At 48.6% G+C, this 17,788-nt stretch overlaps 1 protein-coding gene across 4 annotated transcripts in view; it reads left to right on the plus strand.

Moving 5' to 3' along the window:
* RIN2 (Ras and Rab interactor 2) overlaps positions 1 to 17,788 on the plus strand; it is a 219,763-nt gene that overhangs the window by 142,842 nt on the left and 59,133 nt on the right. For 2 of the 4 annotated variants that reach the window (XM_030872461.3, XM_030872460.3), the window contains one exon: positions 14,434 to 14,534. The exons of 1 other annotated variant lie outside the window; for it this stretch is intronic. In XM_030872461.3, the coding sequence (XP_030728321.2) occupies positions 14,434 to 14,534 (101 nt within the window). Of the gene's footprint in view, positions 1 to 14,433; positions 14,535 to 14,812; positions 14,935 to 17,788 lie in introns of those variants that run through there. One more of the 4 variants, XM_030872462.3, reaches the window with a different exon arrangement.

Below are 17,788 nucleotides of genomic sequence, written 5' to 3' on the forward strand. Positions count from 1 at the left end.
AATATATGATAGTCATACTGCAAACATTTTGCATCCCTTTGTGACCTAATTTTCAAACATTTAAAGTTTTCAAACATTTAAAGTTGTGTTGCCGTTATGCTTTGCTGTTTAATAAAAAGCTGTTTCAAAAAACTAAATAAATAAATAAAGAGCGGACAGAAGTATTTTATCTTGAACCAGCTTTAACATCTGCCACTGGCCAGCTTTGTGTATCTAACTTTACAAAGTTAGATATGGGCTTGATATTGCCAATATGCAACCATTTTTTGCACTTCCAACACTGCAATTTTATATAATTCAGCCTAACACAAAACTGGCTCAACGTGGACAGGGCAATAAAACCAAAACCTCTGGGGTTATCTTTTCTGCCAAACAAATATCATTTGCACCGTATCAATCTTCCATAAGTTCTGCATCTGACTTTACAGAATCTGAGCCTTCATCCAAAGAAAAGAGTTGAGGGAATTCCTGGCTGTTCAGTGGTTAGGACTCTGCGCTCTCACTGCCGGGGTCCCGGGTTCAATCCCTGGTCGGGGAACTAAGATCCCGCAAGCCATGCGATTCAGACAAAAAAATAAAAAAAAGAAGAGTTGAACAAAATGTGATCCCAGGCGACCCTTAGGCAGGCTTGTTAGATGGTGCCCAACTAGGACTTTGAAGGGAACTTTTGAAGCGGGCCTCTCACTGCTGTGGCCTCTCCCGTTGCGGAGCACAGGCTCCGGACGCGCAGGCTCAGCGGCCATGGCTCACGGGCCCAGCCGCTCCGCGGCATGTGGGATCTTGCCGGACCGGGGCACGAACCTGCGTCCCCTGCATCGGCAGGCGGACTCTCAACCACTGCGCCACCAGGGAAACCCTGAAGGGAGCTTTTTCACTTCAAGTTTTGCATAGTTTTCTTAACTGTAGGAACAACTTTTGTGGCTGAACCGGTGAGTGGGTGGGCAAGGCTGATTGTAGTGGTGAACCTACCCACATTGGGATTCCTCTGAATGCTCGAAGGCTGAAAGGGCAGCACATTCGGGCTTTAGCTCTAGTTTCCCATGCGATCGGCCTCCCAGTTTCCTTTTTCCCAGGACCTGAGCAGAGATGCCTGCTCGCTGTGTGGGAATCTGCTCTGGCCAGTCTTCCAGCCTCTGACTTTGTGGAACACCTCTCGGGAGACTGTCACACCTGGAGGGGGTGCCAGGTGGAGCCCAGGAAGCTGGAAGGCTGGCTGGTCATCCGACCGCACCCGTTTTGTAAGTTCCAGGATGTTAGTCACACGCAGCACGTTTGTTACTAAGAAGACAGCAAAACAAGGCACTAACAATCAACCAACACAACCTCAGGCCCTTCCACTTGAGCTCCATGAAGACAATTGACAGCGCATTTCGATTCTAAGATGTACTGATTTTCAAACTTTACCATCTCTGAAGTTATTTGTATCCTATAGTCAAGGGTGTGTTATAACTGGCAGATCTTTTTTTTTTCTTGATGGTGTCTTATAATGATACTGTCTTAAATTTGATGGAGCACATTGTATGTCTTTCTTCTCTGTTGTTGACCTAGAGTACTCTATATATGTTTCTTTTTTTTGCTTATTTTCCCCCGGCTTTATTGAGATATAATTGACATCCAGCACTGTTCAGCATAATGATCTGACTTGCACACATCATGAAATGATGATCACACGAAGTTGAATGAACATCCATCATCTCATATAGATACAAAAGAAAAGAAAAAGAAAAAAGATTTTTTTTCCTTGTGATGAGAACTCTTAGGATTTACTCTCTTACATTACATCCCAGTACTTACTTATCTTATAACTGAAAGTTTATACCTTTTGACCACCTTCATCCAATTTCCCCTCCCCGACCCTCCACTCCCACCTCTGGTAACCACAAATCTGATCTCTTTTTCTATCAGTTTGTTTGTTTTTGAAGTATAATTGAGCTACAAGACTAAGTTAATTTCTGGTGCACAACATGGTGATTCAGTATTTCTGTACGTTACAAAATGATCACCACTGTAAACATTTCTTTAAAATCTTTTTAAAATATGCAAAATCAAGACTTCAGACACAAATGCTGAAGCCAGGGCTGTAGAAACATTAGTGCCAACTCTTAGAAAGAGCTTTGTGCTTCTGTCGGTTAGCTTATTATTTCACCTTAAAACACAAAGCCACGGGCAGTGATATGGCGATATCTGTGACATCTGAGGTCATTGAAGAATCTAACGCAACACTGGCCTCAGACAACTGACAGAGTAAACCAGGACCTCAGCCAAATGACTGTTTCAAGGTACACCACACTGGCTGCTTCCATGTTTCGTATGTAGAACTACAGACACTCTGTGTATCTTTATTTTTTAATCAATTTATTTATTTAATTTATTTATTTTTGGCTGCGTTGGGTCTTTGTTGCTGCGCACAGGCTTTTTCTAGTTGTGGTGAGCGAGGGCTACTCTTCGTTGCGGTGCGCGCGCTTCTCATTGCGGTGGCTTCTCTTGTTGCGGAGCACGGGTTCTAGAGCGCAGGCTTCAGTAGTTGTGGCTCACTGGCTTAGTTGCTCCACGGCATGTGGGATCTTCCTGGACCAGGGCTCAAACCCGTGTCCCCTGCATTGGCAGGCGGATTCTTAACCACTGTGCCACCAGGGAAGCCCCACTCTGTATCTTAAAAAAAATTTTTTTTTTCCAATGTAACTAAATTTAAAGTTATATCAGTGTTTGCTGTGGAGGATCATTTCAAATATGGTTAAACTAACAGACAGCTTTGGGCTGGGCCTCTAGAAGTGACACCGATTTATTCCCCATATTTGGGCCTCCCCATGTTTGGTGGCAAGTGTCTGGCAGGGTAGAGCCAGTGTGGGTCTCTCTTACAAGTCGACAGAAGCAGTTTACAATTGAGTCATTAAAGAGGCCGTGTTTTAAAGCCAACGGCTTCCGCTCAGTGAGCGCTTAATCATGGCTCAGAAGAGAGCTCTGCGCTCTGCATGTGCAACCACATCGGTGTGTTTGCTGGTGAATAATGGAAAACTCTTAAGCGGCACCTTTGCAGTGGCTGCCGCAATGTCAGCTACTTCCCCATGGTGTCCAGCTGAGGCTCTAATGGTCGGGCTGGAGCGCCACCCAATCTGTGTCCTGATTTACCCCTGGTCTAGAAGGAAATGAACAGGGAAGTTACCAAGAGGAAGGCGGAAGAGGGGAGAGCACCCATTCATTCAACAACTCCTGGGCCCCGGACTTTGCTGAGTTCAGAGGTCTCCACAGAGCAGAAGGACACCGTTGCTGCTGTACAGAATTTACATCCAGGTGGCAGCCATTCGAGAGAGCCTCTGGCTCCAGGAGGGTCCCAGGTGCAGGACCATCAACCTCAAGTGGTGAAAGAGGGCGGCCAAGTGGGAAGGTTGAGGGCATCTTGGGTCAGTATCTCCAGAAACAAACCCAGAGCTAAAGATTTTCATGAAAGTGGTTTATCAAGAAGTGCTCCTGAGAGAAACTCATAGCGGAGTGGGGCAGAGAAGGTCAGCAAGGGTCCAAGTTCAAGCACAGTCCCCTGAGGGTAACTTTGGCTCCATCTTAAAGGAACAGAGGTGAGGGATCTGGAGTATTTACACCCCAGCGCCCATCAGTCAGTGGTCCAGAACTGACTCTGAGGGCCCTTCTGGGTCTCTGTGCACCAGACAAATCAGGTTCCGTCCTCCGACAAGGGACTTGGGGCTGGCCGTGGAGGGCCAGTTCCCTTCCCCTGAAGGCATTGGGGAAGCACCTAACGTGTCTGGCAGAAGCACCAGTCTCGGGGGAGGCCACTGTGCAGCAGGGCTCTTCAGATGTGGGGAAGGCCCAAGAGGCTAAGCGCTACCGAAGCCTGGTCCCTCGATGAGGTCCTGCAAGGAGTACCAGTGCACGTAAGGGGCACCAGTACTGATTGGGTCTCCCCGAATTTCAAATATTTCTACCCGTTCAAAGTACATCCATGCTGGACTTCCCTGGTGGCTCAGTGGTTAAGAATCTGCCTGCGAATACAGAGGACATGGCTTCGAGACCTGGTCTGGGGAAGATCCCACATGCTGCAGAGCAACTAAGTCTGTGCACCATAACTACTGAGCCCACGAGCCACAACTACTGAAGCCCCCACACCTAGAGCCCGTGCTCTGCAACAAGAGAAGCCACCGCGATGAGAAGCCCGTGCGCCACAACGAAGACCCAACGCAGCCAAAGATAAATAAATTTATTTTAAAAAAACAAAAACAAAGTACATCCATGCTTATCAGGCCCCTAACAAGCCCTGTGGAATTCAGGTGCCGGGAGGACATAGCACGTGGAGGGCTCCCTCATGGGCATTGTCGCAGGACCTGCGTCCCCAGCAGATGCAATCAGCCAGCACATACTGCATCCTTAACCCCAGCCCATACTTCTGGCACGCCTGAAACCAGACTCTCACTTTTCTGTCCTCCAACGGTGGTGGTGTACATCGCTAAGCCCTCTCCCCACGGGCAAACACTAAAGGTGCCCGTCTGCTGCGGACTTGGCCTGCAGCACCTCCTGGGACTCTTAAACAGCCCTGAGAAGCAGGCCTCAGAGTGTCCTCAGTTCGTGGATGAGAACATTTAAGGGGTCAAATTATTTCCTCAAGGATGCCTTGCTTGAATTAGCAGAGCCAAAGGAATTTGAAGCTGGGCCTTTAGCCAAAATTCTGCTTTTAAATATTCAGTTATTCACTTGTGTTTGTTTCTTCTAAATACTGCTATTTACTGCTTTGTGCTAAAAACAGAAAGTTACTCGTGTCGAACCATTCACTTAACCCAGAGGACGGGGAGGGGTGGGTTGCTCGTCAGCTTTTCCTCTGTGTGAGTGTGTTGGAGATAGGCTGTATTTTTTTTAATTACAAAGGAGAAAGTGGAATAAAAAGGTAGTGTGTGTTGTTTTTTGGTAAATGGGAAGGTTCTGATTGTGGTTAAGGGGCCGTTTTGGATCAGCAGGGCTAGTAGGGACTGTGGCGTAAATACTGTGGCAGTTTGCTTTCCATTTGGAATGAAAAATCCAGGGCAGAGCTCATGCCTTGTGGGCCACCCCCAGCCTTTGGGCAGATTGAGGAAAAGCAGCCTTCTGGGCACATTCTTTGGTCTGCAGAAGGCACCTTGGGGCAGATGTAGGCATCCCAGGGCCAGGGTTTAGGGGTGGGGGACCGGGGGGCATGGGTAACCAGCCCTGGCCTTACTATAGACATCTCTTCACCTCCTCATCCTGACTTCACAGCACACTCAGAATTAAGTCCAGATGGATGAAAGGCCTACAAATAAACAAATACATCATATGTACATAGGAAAACTATGTGTGTCTTAGCATAAAACAGAGGAGACTTTGTTACTTCAAGATAAGGTATGTCTTCCTAGCAAAGTTTAGTCAGCAAGAACCGTAAGGAACTTTTGATTCTATCAACATTGAAAGTTTAACGAAACGTAAAAGACAGAGACGCAGGATGAGAGAAAATCTTTTAAATATTTGAGACAATGGATTCATATCCACAACTTACACAACTTAAGAAAAATCAAGAAACCCCAAAACGGCAACAAATAAATGAACAGGCAGTCCTTCCGAGGAAGAAATACAAATAGACAACAAAAATAGGTAGGGGAGAAAAAGTTGCCACCCCAAAATATCTCTTTGGCACGCAGATTATTTGGAGTTGAAAACAGTCACCCAGAAGACTCAGGAAGGGGACTTCCCTGGTGGTCCAGTGGGTAAGAATCTGCACTTCCAATGCAGGGGGCCCGGGTTTGATCCCTGGTTGGGGAACTAGATACTGCATGCATGCCGCAACTAAGGAGTCTCCATGCCGCAACTAAGACCCGGCACAGCCAAAATAAATATTAAAAAAAAAAACAACTCAGGAGGAACCTTTGACCTTCCCCCTAAACTGCCTAAAAGAATGCAGATAGAGGACCTGTTCCAGGAAGGGAGCCGTCACCATAAATACCTCTAATATGAACGAGGTGGCGGACAGGAAGTCTGTTCATACTCCTCTCTGGGTCCCATTGTCTCTGCAGGGCCCAGCAAACCTTTGTTTCCCAAACATCTGCTGTTCCATCTCATGTGAACTGCCTTCCTCCCCTTTGAAACCCCAAACCACTATCCCAACATCCTCTTTTGTCTTGAGCTGAAGGTGGTATATAAAGGTTTTGGCCATTTGGCCAGTTACTCAGTTCTCCTGGGTCTCTCCCATGTGTACATGTTATTAAACTTCTGTTTGATTTTCTGCTGTGAATCTGTCTCCTTTTAATTTATTTAATTTATTTTAGTTCTTAACTCTTAGACCAGCCAGAAGAACCTAGAAGGGTAGAGGAAAGTTTATTCCTCCCTGACACATCTAATCTGGGCAAAGCACATTAAGACAATAAAAAGCCACTTGTACTCATCAGATTAGCCAAAGCTTAGAAGTCTGATACCAGCAAACACTAAGTGAGGTGGATGTTTTCAAAGAAGGTGGAGGCACTGTAGCTGGACACGGACCCGGGGAGAGCCACGTGGTACCACCTCAACCTATCACGTGCCTAGAACCTGGCATTTTCTCTGAGGTTTCACACAATACACAGGGCTGTTCATTATGGTAAGGATTGTGACAGCAACGTATTGGAAACGACCTAAGCGTCTATCAAGATAGAATGGATAGGACTCCCCTGGTGGCGCAATGGTTAAGAATCTGCCCGCCAATGCAGGGGACACGGGTTCAATCCCTGGTCTGGGAAGATCCCACATGCCACGGAGCAACTAAGCCCATACGCCACAACTACTGAGCCTACACTCTAGAGCCCGTGAGCCACAACTACTGAGCCCGTGAGCCACAACTACTGAGCCCACACGCCACAACTACTGAGGTTTCACTCTAGAGCCCATGCTCCACAAGAGAAGCCACCGCCCCGAGAAGGCTGTGCGGAGCAACGAAGACCAACGCAGCCAAAAAAAAAAAAAAAGATAGAATGGATACATGGTATATTCCTCCTGCATGGTTTATCCCTCTGGTGGAAAACCACTCCCACTTAAAATGAATGAACCAAGGTTTCGTGTATCAACATGGATAAATCCTACAAGATTTCCTTGGGTGAAATGAGTGTAGACAAGGTATAGGACAATACGTCAGTACGATTCCATCTGGTAGAAAAAGCACACAGTGATAACATTCAAGAGCGATACGTACAAAACTGATCGTTGTGGTTCCTTCTGAGTAGGTGGGATTATAGGTGTTAGTCCAGGGAGGTTAGTTTTGTTTGTTTGTGGCTGCGCCATGCGACATGCAGGATCTTAGTTCCCCGGCCAGGGATCGAACCCATGCCCCCTGCATTGGGAGCGTGGAGTCTTAACCACTGGACTGCCAGGGAAGTCCTGAGGGAGATTAGTTTTAATTATGTGGACTGAAAAAAATGCACAACCTAAAAGTTGAGAATTATATTTTATTCGGTGGACATCCTGAGGCGATAACTCTGAGGGACTGTTCCAGAGAGGTCAGGGAGGAGCCAGATATATAGGAGTTTTTACAAAAAAGAACAAGTAGTCTGAACATCAAAAGATTACTGTTCATTAAAGAAAAAACAGACGTCGCAAATTAATGAATTTAGCACTTTCCTCTGGGAAAGATGCAAGAGTCTGGGCTCATTGACATCATTCCTCGGTATGCACCGTAGCTATCTAGGGACACTATCCTGTTTTGAGTCCCCTCAGGGTGCAGAGTCAGGGAACTGCAGTGGCTGCTGGCCTGATGGCCCTGACATCCTTTGTTTACTGATATGACAGGCAACGCTCTTCATCTACAACTACAATAATCTGTGTTTTTCATGGGAATGTATTATGTTTGTAATTTTAATTAAATTTCAAAAATGTAAATGCAAACACTCTTGGGAGACGTGACACACACAGAGTAAAAGCAAAACAAAGAAAAGGGCAAGTTTCCGAGATGCTCCAACATTATTCCCCAGACACTCCTCTGCAGGTGAAGGGAAGCAGCTTTCGTTACTTCTTTGTTTCCATGGTGACGGTTCCTGGGGGCAAAGATCATTTGAAAGTTTGTAGGAAGTCCATTATTTTCCAGACTGCTTCAGAAAAACTCCAGCATGGGGTGTGTCCGCAACACCGGGAGCCTTCTCCAGCTCAGCAGAAGCAGACAGGAAAGGCAGTTGTCAGGGTCAGTGGTTGTTCGTGACCTGGAGCTGGGTCTAATCCCACAAAGCTGATAGGATTGTAAAGGCCAATCACACCCCAAGGCCAAGTTGAGGCACTTGGGGAATAGAAATTCCGTGGCTAAGGGCCAAGCACTTGACTTTTCCCACACCCTAGGTTTCAAGTCTTCATCTTTCAGTGGTACATCCTTTTCAGAACCACGGGTAACATTCCTGAGTTGGTCCTGGAATTCCAAGAGCGCTGTATCAGAACTTGCTCTATAAGTACTTTCTCGTTTTATTTTTACTTGACCTTCAAGAGAATTTTTCTCCTTTTATCTAACCCTGAAAGAAAGAAAACAAGGTTTGGAGTCCCTCCCTTTTCCCTCCCTCCAGCCTGCCCTGCAAGCAGGGGTGGCAGACAGCAGCTTCTCTCCCGGTCGGTGGTGGAAATTGACATCTAGTGGGCAGATCTTGAGATGAGAGACTTCTGGGCAGACAGGCAGAAGGAGGGTTGGAGTCTGCGAACACTGGTCTTTTGTAGATCCTGTCGGCTGCTGGGGATGAAATGGCCTCTTTGCAGGCTGGGAGGTGTGTGAGTCCGTTTTAAGTGTCAGCTTTATCAGCTCTCTGCTTCCTAGCAGGTCACCATTGATATAAAGAGAGGATTTGACTAGGAAGAGAATGCGAGAGCATTTAGGGGCATGCTGCAGAATGTTTTAATGTCATCATCCTATTTAAACATCCAACTCTCTCCCCCAAAGCATCCAAGGTCCAGGGATGAGTGGGCCCAGATGGGTTCAGGACCCAGCTGACAGGAGGCCGAGGTGGGATTTGAAGGCAGGTCTTTCCGAGCCCAAGCTGGGGCGCTCACCACCCCTCCTTGCTGCCAGACCACCCGGGAGTGGCTGGAAGCTGGCTGCCTCCACACTGTGCCCGCCTGCTGCTGGAAGTGTGGCCCCGAAGGTGAGGTTCCCGCCGACTGGGACGTTACCCAGAATGATTACAGATTGGTCCACATCAGTGTAGACTCCTGTGCCAGGCTAGAGCCCGGCAGGTCCCGCCTTGTCCAGGGTGTGAGTCCTGGGTGTGATGTCGGGAAAGAACCTGGGACTTCCCGAATTCTTCTCCTGCCCTTGGCCTGGCTGCCGGGAGAGTGTGAAAATCGCCTAGGTGAGCACTTCCTGTGCTTTGTTTTGGGGCCCCGGGGTGCTGGCTTTCTGAGCAGAATGAGGGAGGGATCCAGAGGCCCAACCCCTGGCTTGGTACCCCTGTGGCGGCTGCAGAAGGGCTCGTCCTGCTGGTACGTCCAACACACCAGCCCCGTCTCCCCAAGGGGCGTGGCGGACACAGGCAGTGCCCTGGCTCTATCAAGGCGGGCTCTGCCGTGCCCTGACTGTGTCACTGCCTGTGGAGCTTTCTGGAGAGACGGATCACACCTGCTGTGTTTTGGTGCAAGAACTACTGTCTCACCAGCTCAGTGCCCTGAAACCTGATGGCCCATCTCTGGAGAAGATTCACTGAAGAACAGCCCTTTGGCTCTGTTGCCTCCTTCCCAGGTGTCCACGGCATGTCCTGGGCGGCCAATCAGGGTTGTGGACAGAAGCGCTGGCTTCCCAGCTTGGCACGTGCTTAGGCAGCCCCTTCCCCCTTGAAGGAATTCTCGACAGGGACCAGGATGTGTTGGGGTTTCGGGTTGTGTAAGTGGGTTTGGAGAAATTTTGATGAGGCAGCACTGACTTGGATAAAGCGTATACATTGAAACCACTGTTGGCTTTAACATGGGAAAAGGCTAAAACTTAGGTTCAAACTGGTCCCCTTTGGTGGGTGGTAAGTTATCTCTGTTTGCCCTCAAGGCCTCAAATCTGGAAGAACATGAGAGCACAGGGTTGAGGTCAAACATCTGCAGGAATTAAAACCAATCACACACACACACAGACGTGTATCTGGGGACAACGTGGGGAATAGCTCAAATCCCATCAGTGACATCTGGGCCGACCTCAGGGGGTGGCAGAGATTTCAGGATGACTCTTACTTTTGGAGGGGCCTGGCTGGCATATAAACAGGTCACTCAGAGGCAGGCCTGGCTCTGGACCCCTAGCCTCTGCTCCATTTGTCGGGTAAATCTGTGCCGTCAGGTGGATGAGTTGGGGTCGAAAGGGATGGAGGGGCTGAAAAAGCCCTCATCCGGCCTGAAGAGTCCCATAGCCATCCAGCCAGGGGCAACCTCTGTCATCACCCACCTTTGTGTCTTGGGAGCACTACGCCTCCCTCTGCCTTACAGATAAGCAGTATTACCTGTGATTTGCCATCCAAGTGTGGCTGAGTGGCAACCGCAGTTTGTAGTGTGTGTTTGGGAAAAAACAGCCTGGCCGGAGCGGGCCAGCTGCTTTTCCTGGGGAAAGCCATTTGGGATTTTGACATTCAGATCACAGTTGTGGCCGTGAAGGGGACTGAGGGCGGAGAGGCTGAATGTGCTGCAGTGGGAATCTTTCCTCCGAGGTTTGCCGGAGGCCGAGGCTTGCCCGAGCCCGAGGCTGGGCCTCCCCAGGGCAGACCTGTCTGTCCTGTGTGTCCCTCATGGGCTGTGTGTGGCGCTCCTGTCCAGGACCCCAGCCACGGCCTAGAATGGGAGGGGGGACCTACCAAGCTCACCCCACTCCTCCCACCGTTTTAGTTCGTCCTTTTTCCATTTTCATACACATCCACCCTTTTTCTTATTTTCCTAATAATTTTGATGATGAAGTCGTTTAAACATACAGAAGATCACACATGATACTAAAACACACATCACTAGCTCCGTCAAATCTCATCATTTTGTCATTTTGCTTTCAGAAATGAAAAGTTGCCGGAGGTTGAGCCCCTCTACCTGTGCTCACCTCCATCCACTTCTCTTCCTGAGGTTTAGGAAGATAACCCTGTACTGCATCTTGCAGTTGTCTTTATTTATGTGTACATCTACAAACCCTCAATAGTACAATTTTGCCTGGTTTTAAACCTCATGTACTGAATGTAATCCTTTTCAACCTTTTTTGTTTTCGCTTTTATGAAAACTTGTTTGAGCTTTTGCGTCTATATATGTGTTGATCCATATAATCTGGTTCGTTAATTTTAACTGCCACGTAGTATTCTATCCCTCCGTTTATCCATTCTCCAATTGATGGACATCTAGGTGCTTATAATCTGGTTTTCTTACAAATGGCGGTACAGCCAATATTCTTTTCAAGGTCTCCCTGTACCCATGTGCACGAATTTCTCTCGTACGTAGTACGTATGCAGGTCTGTGTATCTCCAGCTCTACAAGAAACTGCACGTCACTCTCCAAAGTGCTCGCCAAACGCTCCTCCAGCAACACGTGGGTGTTTGTTTTCCCACGTCCTCGAGTGTTTGGCATTGTCAGACTCTTTAATCTGTGCCACTGGACTGTGTGTAAAAGGTCTCCTGGTCTTCTCTCCCAAGGCCCCAGTGCTTCCAGAAGCTCCACCTACAGCCTGCACCCCAGTCACACACGAAGGGGATGGATTTGGCTGGTCTCCTGTCCCCTGACCTCTAAGTATTGGGAGTGCACAGAGCTGTTTGCTGGGGCTCCTTCTCTAACTTCCCCACCCCCTTAGGTAATCTCTCCTTGTCACAGGACTTTGAAACAGTAACACCTATTCCAGTGACTTCCAAACGTACAGGTTGTTCCACCCTTCATATCAAAAGCCACTTAATACATTTAATTGATGACCGATAAGCAACTCAGTTAAAACTTAACCTGGGGCTTCCCTGGTGGCGCGGTAGGTGAGAGTCCGCCTGCCGATGCGGGGGACGCGGGTTCGTGCCCCGGTCCGGGAGGATCCCACATGCCGCGGAGCGGCTGGGCCCGTGAGCCATGGCCACTGAGCCTGCGCATCCGGAGCCTGCGCGTCTGGAGCCTGTGCTCCGCAACGGGAGAGGCCACAACAGTAAGAGGCCCGTGTACCGCAAAAAAAACCCCCAAAAAACAAAAAAACCTTAACCTGCGCAGTGTCCAGCTTGATTTCCTCCTCAAATCTAATCCTTCCCCATATTTTCCCATCTCAGTCAAGGGCACTGTCATCTCTCTAATTGCTCAAGCCAACAACTTAGGAGTTGTCCTTGATTCTTCTCTTTCCCCACCGCCACGTTCAGCCCATCAACGTACATTAATTTCCGTGTCCAGTTGTTCCTGGATTTCCCCCCTTCTTTCTAATTCCTCTGCTACCACTTTGACCAAAGCCACCATCACCTCTTGGCTGGACCATTGCAGTTGCCTCCTAACTAGTTTTGCTGCTTCTCCTTACAAACCGTCTCTAACCCACAGTCAAGGGGATCTTTTTAGAACATAAAACGGGTAAAATGCCATTCCCCCACTAAAGCCCTCCAATGGTTCTCAGTGGAAAACTCAAATCCGAGGGTACCATGATGTAGAAGGCGGACAAGGTCTGGTCGCAGGCAGACTGCACCCTTCCACGTGCCTCCCTAACCTCTGGGACTCTGTGTGGATGGCTCTTCCCTTGATCTTTCATGGCTCCCTTGTCATTCAGGGCTCCATCACTTCCCGGAAGACCTGTCCTGACCACCCCGCCATAGCTAGGGTGGCCCTTTAGCTGCTCCCTGCAGCATCACGTGACTCTCTTTTCATTCTGGAACGTCTCAGTGCTCAGTGCTCTGGTCTGTGTCCCACCAGAATATCATCTCCGTGAGGACTGTCAACCCTACTCTACACTTGCAGTGCATGGCAGGAAGTGGGTAGCCATAAAGTTATGAATGAATGAATGAATAGATGGACGTCAACATTTTGGAACAGTCTCTAGGCTCAAAATGAAATTGCTCCCAGAGTCTGGGTGGGATGAAAGCTGCTTGAGGCAAGACGACACCTGTCTTTAGCCAAAACAGTGATTCTCAAGCGTTTTATAAACCCCAGGACCCCTTCACACTGTTAAAAATTATGAAGGGCCCTACAAACTGCTTGTGTTCATGTGTATTATATCTATAGATACCTGCTGTACCGTAAGTCCCCTACATACGAACCTTCAAGTTGCGAACTTTCAAAGATGCAAACGTGCGTTCGCACGTCCAGTCACATACGTTAGTTCACGTGTCTGGCGTACACTGTCACGTGCATGCATCCTCTAGAAGTGGTTGTGCTTTTGTGTACTTTACTGTACAGTACTGTATAGAGTACAGTAGTACAGTGTCTTTATTTCAAGCCCAGGATGTCCGGAAGCAAGCGTAAAAGCAGCGGTATATAGCCAATTGTGTTAGTTGGGTACCTAGGCTAACTTTGTTGGACTTAGCGAACAAATTGGACTTACCAACACGCTCTCGGAATGGAACTCATTCGTATGTAGCGGACTTGCTGTATTACGAAATAAATGAAGAAAAAATTTTAAATATTTATTTTAAAACAGTGATTGATTACATGTTGACATAAGTAACATTTATGTGAAATAATTAACTACATTTTAAAAAAATGGATGAGCAGTGACACTTTGAGAGCCTCTGTTCCACACACGCAGAGCCGGGTTAGCACCAGTGAAGATGCTTTTGAATGAGCAGTTGGGGGTGCTCAAGAATTCACACCAAACTTCAGGGTCAGATGTAGCCTCTTCCAGGCATGTGGGCGGGGAATGTGAGCCCACACAAGTCTTTTCCAAGAAGAGGACACATTTACCCATCTCTTCCCCCTGTGGCTCCCTGACTGCCCACACACCTGCTCCCAGCCCCACACAACCCTCTCTCTTCCCTTTCCCCTAACAATCTTCTCATCAAAAAAAAAAAAAAAAAGAAAGAAAGAAAAAAAAGAAAGAAAGAAAGCAAAGAATAAGACGAGAAATAAATTAAAGTCATTGGAAATTGATTTGCCAAGTGTATATATCTTTGAAATAGGCTTCTTTCTGTAACCAGAATAAGGATGGTATACATTTTAACCCAGGGCATCCTTTAGGAGTTTTCACTTTGGCAATAGGAATTTTGAGGCCTGCCTGGTTTTGCCAAGATTTACTTATTCCTCTTTGTAGTCATGTTGAGAAGCCAAACTGGGTGTCAATATTTTTTTCTTAGGGTGATACCGAAACCTAAGTTCTTCCTCTTTCTAAGAAGCTGCTCCCTCCCTCTCTATTTTTTGCCCCCCCCCCCCCCCCCCGCAGCTGGGTAAAGGAAATTCACAAAGCCAGGATTTAAAAAGAAAAAAAAAAAGGTGGTCATCTCTGTGCTCCTATTGCAGCGGCTGGAGCTGCCCAGCTCTGCACACGCCTCTTCCACTTCCTGACGTCACACTATTTTTGTCTTTGAATAGCTCATTGACACAATCGCCTCGGAGATTGGAGAACTGAAACAGGAGATGGTGCAGACAGATGTCAGCCTGGAAAATGGCCTGGGACCCACAGAAGCCCACAGGTGACCGAGGCGATTAGGCGTCGGGCGCGTGATGGGGGCGACGTGAGCCTGTTAGCCACGAGGACTGCCGTTCCGGTCACCCCTCAGGTTTGGGAGCTGGGGGTGCGGTAGCCGCTCCAGAAGAAGCTCTCTGTAGGAGGTGGGCGTGGCCTAGGAACCAGTTGTCCGGGTTCCCGTTAATCCCTGTGAAGGCACTTGAATTTTACACCTTCTCCATTCCTCCTGGCATCAGAACCTGGAAAGCTAAAGTTCTGTCTGTCACATCCACCTACTCACAGTGATGGAAACAGTAACGCAGTGGGATCCTCCGTGTGCAAAGTAGAATTCAGTGTAGCCCGTGTCAGTCTCCAGAAGGTTTAAAGGGAGCACTAAAGAGGATGGACTCGTTTTGCATTCTCAGGTCAGAAAACACCCCAGCCCCTTCCGTGGCCCTTAGCCTGAAATGCGATCCAGCCCAGCGTGTTGGAAATCGGATGTGGTTGTGAGTGATTAAGGAAGGCACTGGTTAGATGTGTTACAATGTGTTCACATTGCACGTGGTCTACGTAGGTAGTTAGGGACTGGCTTTTTCTGCAGCATGGGGGTGCAGAGGTCGGGGTGGGGGGCAGGCGGAGGAGATTCCCCCAAACCTCTTCCAGCTCTTGGAGGCTCTAGTTCATTTCTAGCAAGGACAGCAGAGTGTAAGCAGTACAGAAACGGCATGGACACTTGCTGGCCCGGAGGCCAGATTCATTGTCAGCTTCCCCCTTCTCTCGGGAAATGGAGTCGAGGTTGCCTGGTGGGTGCAGGGCAAGGGTGAGATCTGCAGAGCTGGTTTTGCTTTCAAGTCATGAGACGGGCAGGAGGGGTCCTGCAGAGGCAGACGAACCAGGTTCTGGTTATCCAGGCAAGTTTCAAACCAGCCAGACTTGTTCCTGCCCTGGAGGAGGGGAGAGCTGGCAGTCCCCGCGAGGCACCCTGCAGCTGGGAGATGGTACTTCCACACCCTGCGTCTCTGGAGAATTGCCCCCTTAGCCGTGGAAAATTCTCGTGCCTTCCATTTCCTCTCCTTCCCACAAAAACGACGGAGGTAGACCAGGTGGTCCTCGCCGTGGTATTGTGTGATTCCCCTTGATCTCGGTGTGAGCAGCTTTGGTGGTTTCATTTTTTTCCCCATAAACTAGACAAATGCACAAGGATCTTTGATTAGAGATTTTCTGCTCCATGTTCAGAGTAGTTCCAAACTCTGTGGAACTTTTAGCCAGAGGATCTCTCTTTACCCTTAACATCTCCTTTAAGCTTTTCAAATTTAAGAGTGACTGTAAGCATTCCACCATACCTTTTTTTCCCCAGGTTAATGTCAGTTATTCTTGAATGCTCTGTTGGTTAACACTGAATTTATGAATTGTTTTTTTTTTTTTAAATGGGAATCAGAAAAGTCAAGATTGTCTTTATTTAACGATGTATATGGTGTTTACCACGTGCCAGCCACTGTTGTAAGTGCATTACAGCTGCCAACTCATTGAATCTCCTAATGACCCTATAAAGGAAAGCTCCGTCATGACCCTCGTTCTGCTGGTGTGGGACCCACGTGACATGGAAAAAAAGCCAGCCTGAGGAGGCTGTGGCTCCTGTGCTGGGGTCTCTCATTGATTGTTCGGAAGCATGGAACAGTGACTTTGTTTTAACCCCTCCACTTTGCCCAGCAGAGAAGTCAGGAGAGCCAGATGACGGGGGCAGGGTATGATGAGGAACACTCTGAGTTGCTTCCAAAGTGAAGGCAGAGCAGAGCTGTGGTCACAGGGAAACAGCAGGTCAGCCTGGCACCGAGCAGCCCAAAGGGCAGACGAGAGGGAAGGAGAAGGAGTAGGGGTAGCAGAGTCGTCTCAAGTGAGACCCCGGGAGAGAGAAGAAGCAATTCCCCGCCCATCCCCCATACCTGGGCTGGGCATGTTCTGGGGGCCGCAGGGAGGCATCACAGTCGTCTTCGTGGCATTGTCCTCGGTGGGGGTGCCTGTGAGCTGTGATCTAACCTTACCTGCCCCAGACACAGTCATCAGGAAGTGTCTGGGCTTCCTTAGCTGGTGGAATCCGAGGTTAAGTGCCAAGCTGGCGCCCTAGGTTAGGTTGCCGTTCCCCAACCTGCGGTGGCTTTTGGTTGTTCCCCTGTGGTTAATATTGAGATGAGCTGGAGATCTTTAAACCTTTCCTGGTGTCATGAACCCCTTCTCAGGGTATTTTAAATGCATGGTATAAAATATGTAGGCTGACAGGGGAAAGAGTTGTATTGGGATACAAGGATCAGAATTTTAACATGTGTGATTTCACAGCATAGGTACTTCTTTACTGACACGTTAAAAAGCCAAGTGAGGCTGTGGGTCTAGGAACTGCTGTCATCTGGAAGCAGAGATGAGCACACAGGGTACTTCTGCACCGACGGTGAGAGCACCTAGGGCTGCTGCTGGTGACAGAGTCTCAGGGGCTGAGAGAACTACTGGGATTTGTTGCCTGCATTCGAAATGGGAGGAAAGTAATTTCAGAACCAGTTTAGTGAAAGCAAAGCTGTCCCTTTCTTCCATCCAGTGGTCAGCTTCCACCTCCTGTCCCCTGCAGGGACACCTGTGGGCTTTGGGGACACCATGCTCCCTGGTTTCCTCTCACCTCACCTGCCACCGCCTCTAGTGTCCCGGCTGGTTCCTCCTGGTCTCCCTGCCCTCCTGACCCTGGAGTACCCAGAGGCCTCTGCACTGTCCCCTTGTCTCTCTGAGGAAGTGCCTTAGTGTCCACATCAGTAAGATGGGGATAATAGCGGAGCTTTACCTCCAAGTTGTCAGGACGATTGAGTCAATAGCTGTAAAGGACTTATTGTTAGCACAGTGTTGGCACGTGGTAAGTACAATATGTTGTCTACAGAGAGATCTCTAGAGTAACTTTGTGTGCGATCTCATCCAGGCTTGTGGCTTTGATCCTATCTATATGTTGGTGATTCCCAACTTGTATCTATCCCTACGTTGGTCCTCTCTTGGAATCCAGATGTTTGCATCCAGCTGCCCACTCAGCCTGACCTTCGGCATCTCAAACTTACAAAGACCGAGACTGAGCCCTCGGTTTCCCTTCACAAACCTGCTTCTTCCCTGGTCTTCCCCATCCCAGTAACCTGCCTCCAGGTGTTTGGGCCTTGCATCAACCCTGATGCCTCTTCTCTCATAACCGCCTTCCCCTTCCCTCCAGATCCTTGCAGCTCTACCCGTAAGATAGACCCAGGGTCGGACCAC

Source organism: Globicephala melas, chromosome 15 (genome assembly GCF_963455315.2).
Source record: "Globicephala melas chromosome 15, mGloMel1.2, whole genome shotgun sequence".
Taxonomy (NCBI): Eukaryota; Metazoa; Chordata; class Mammalia; order Artiodactyla; family Delphinidae; genus Globicephala; species Globicephala melas.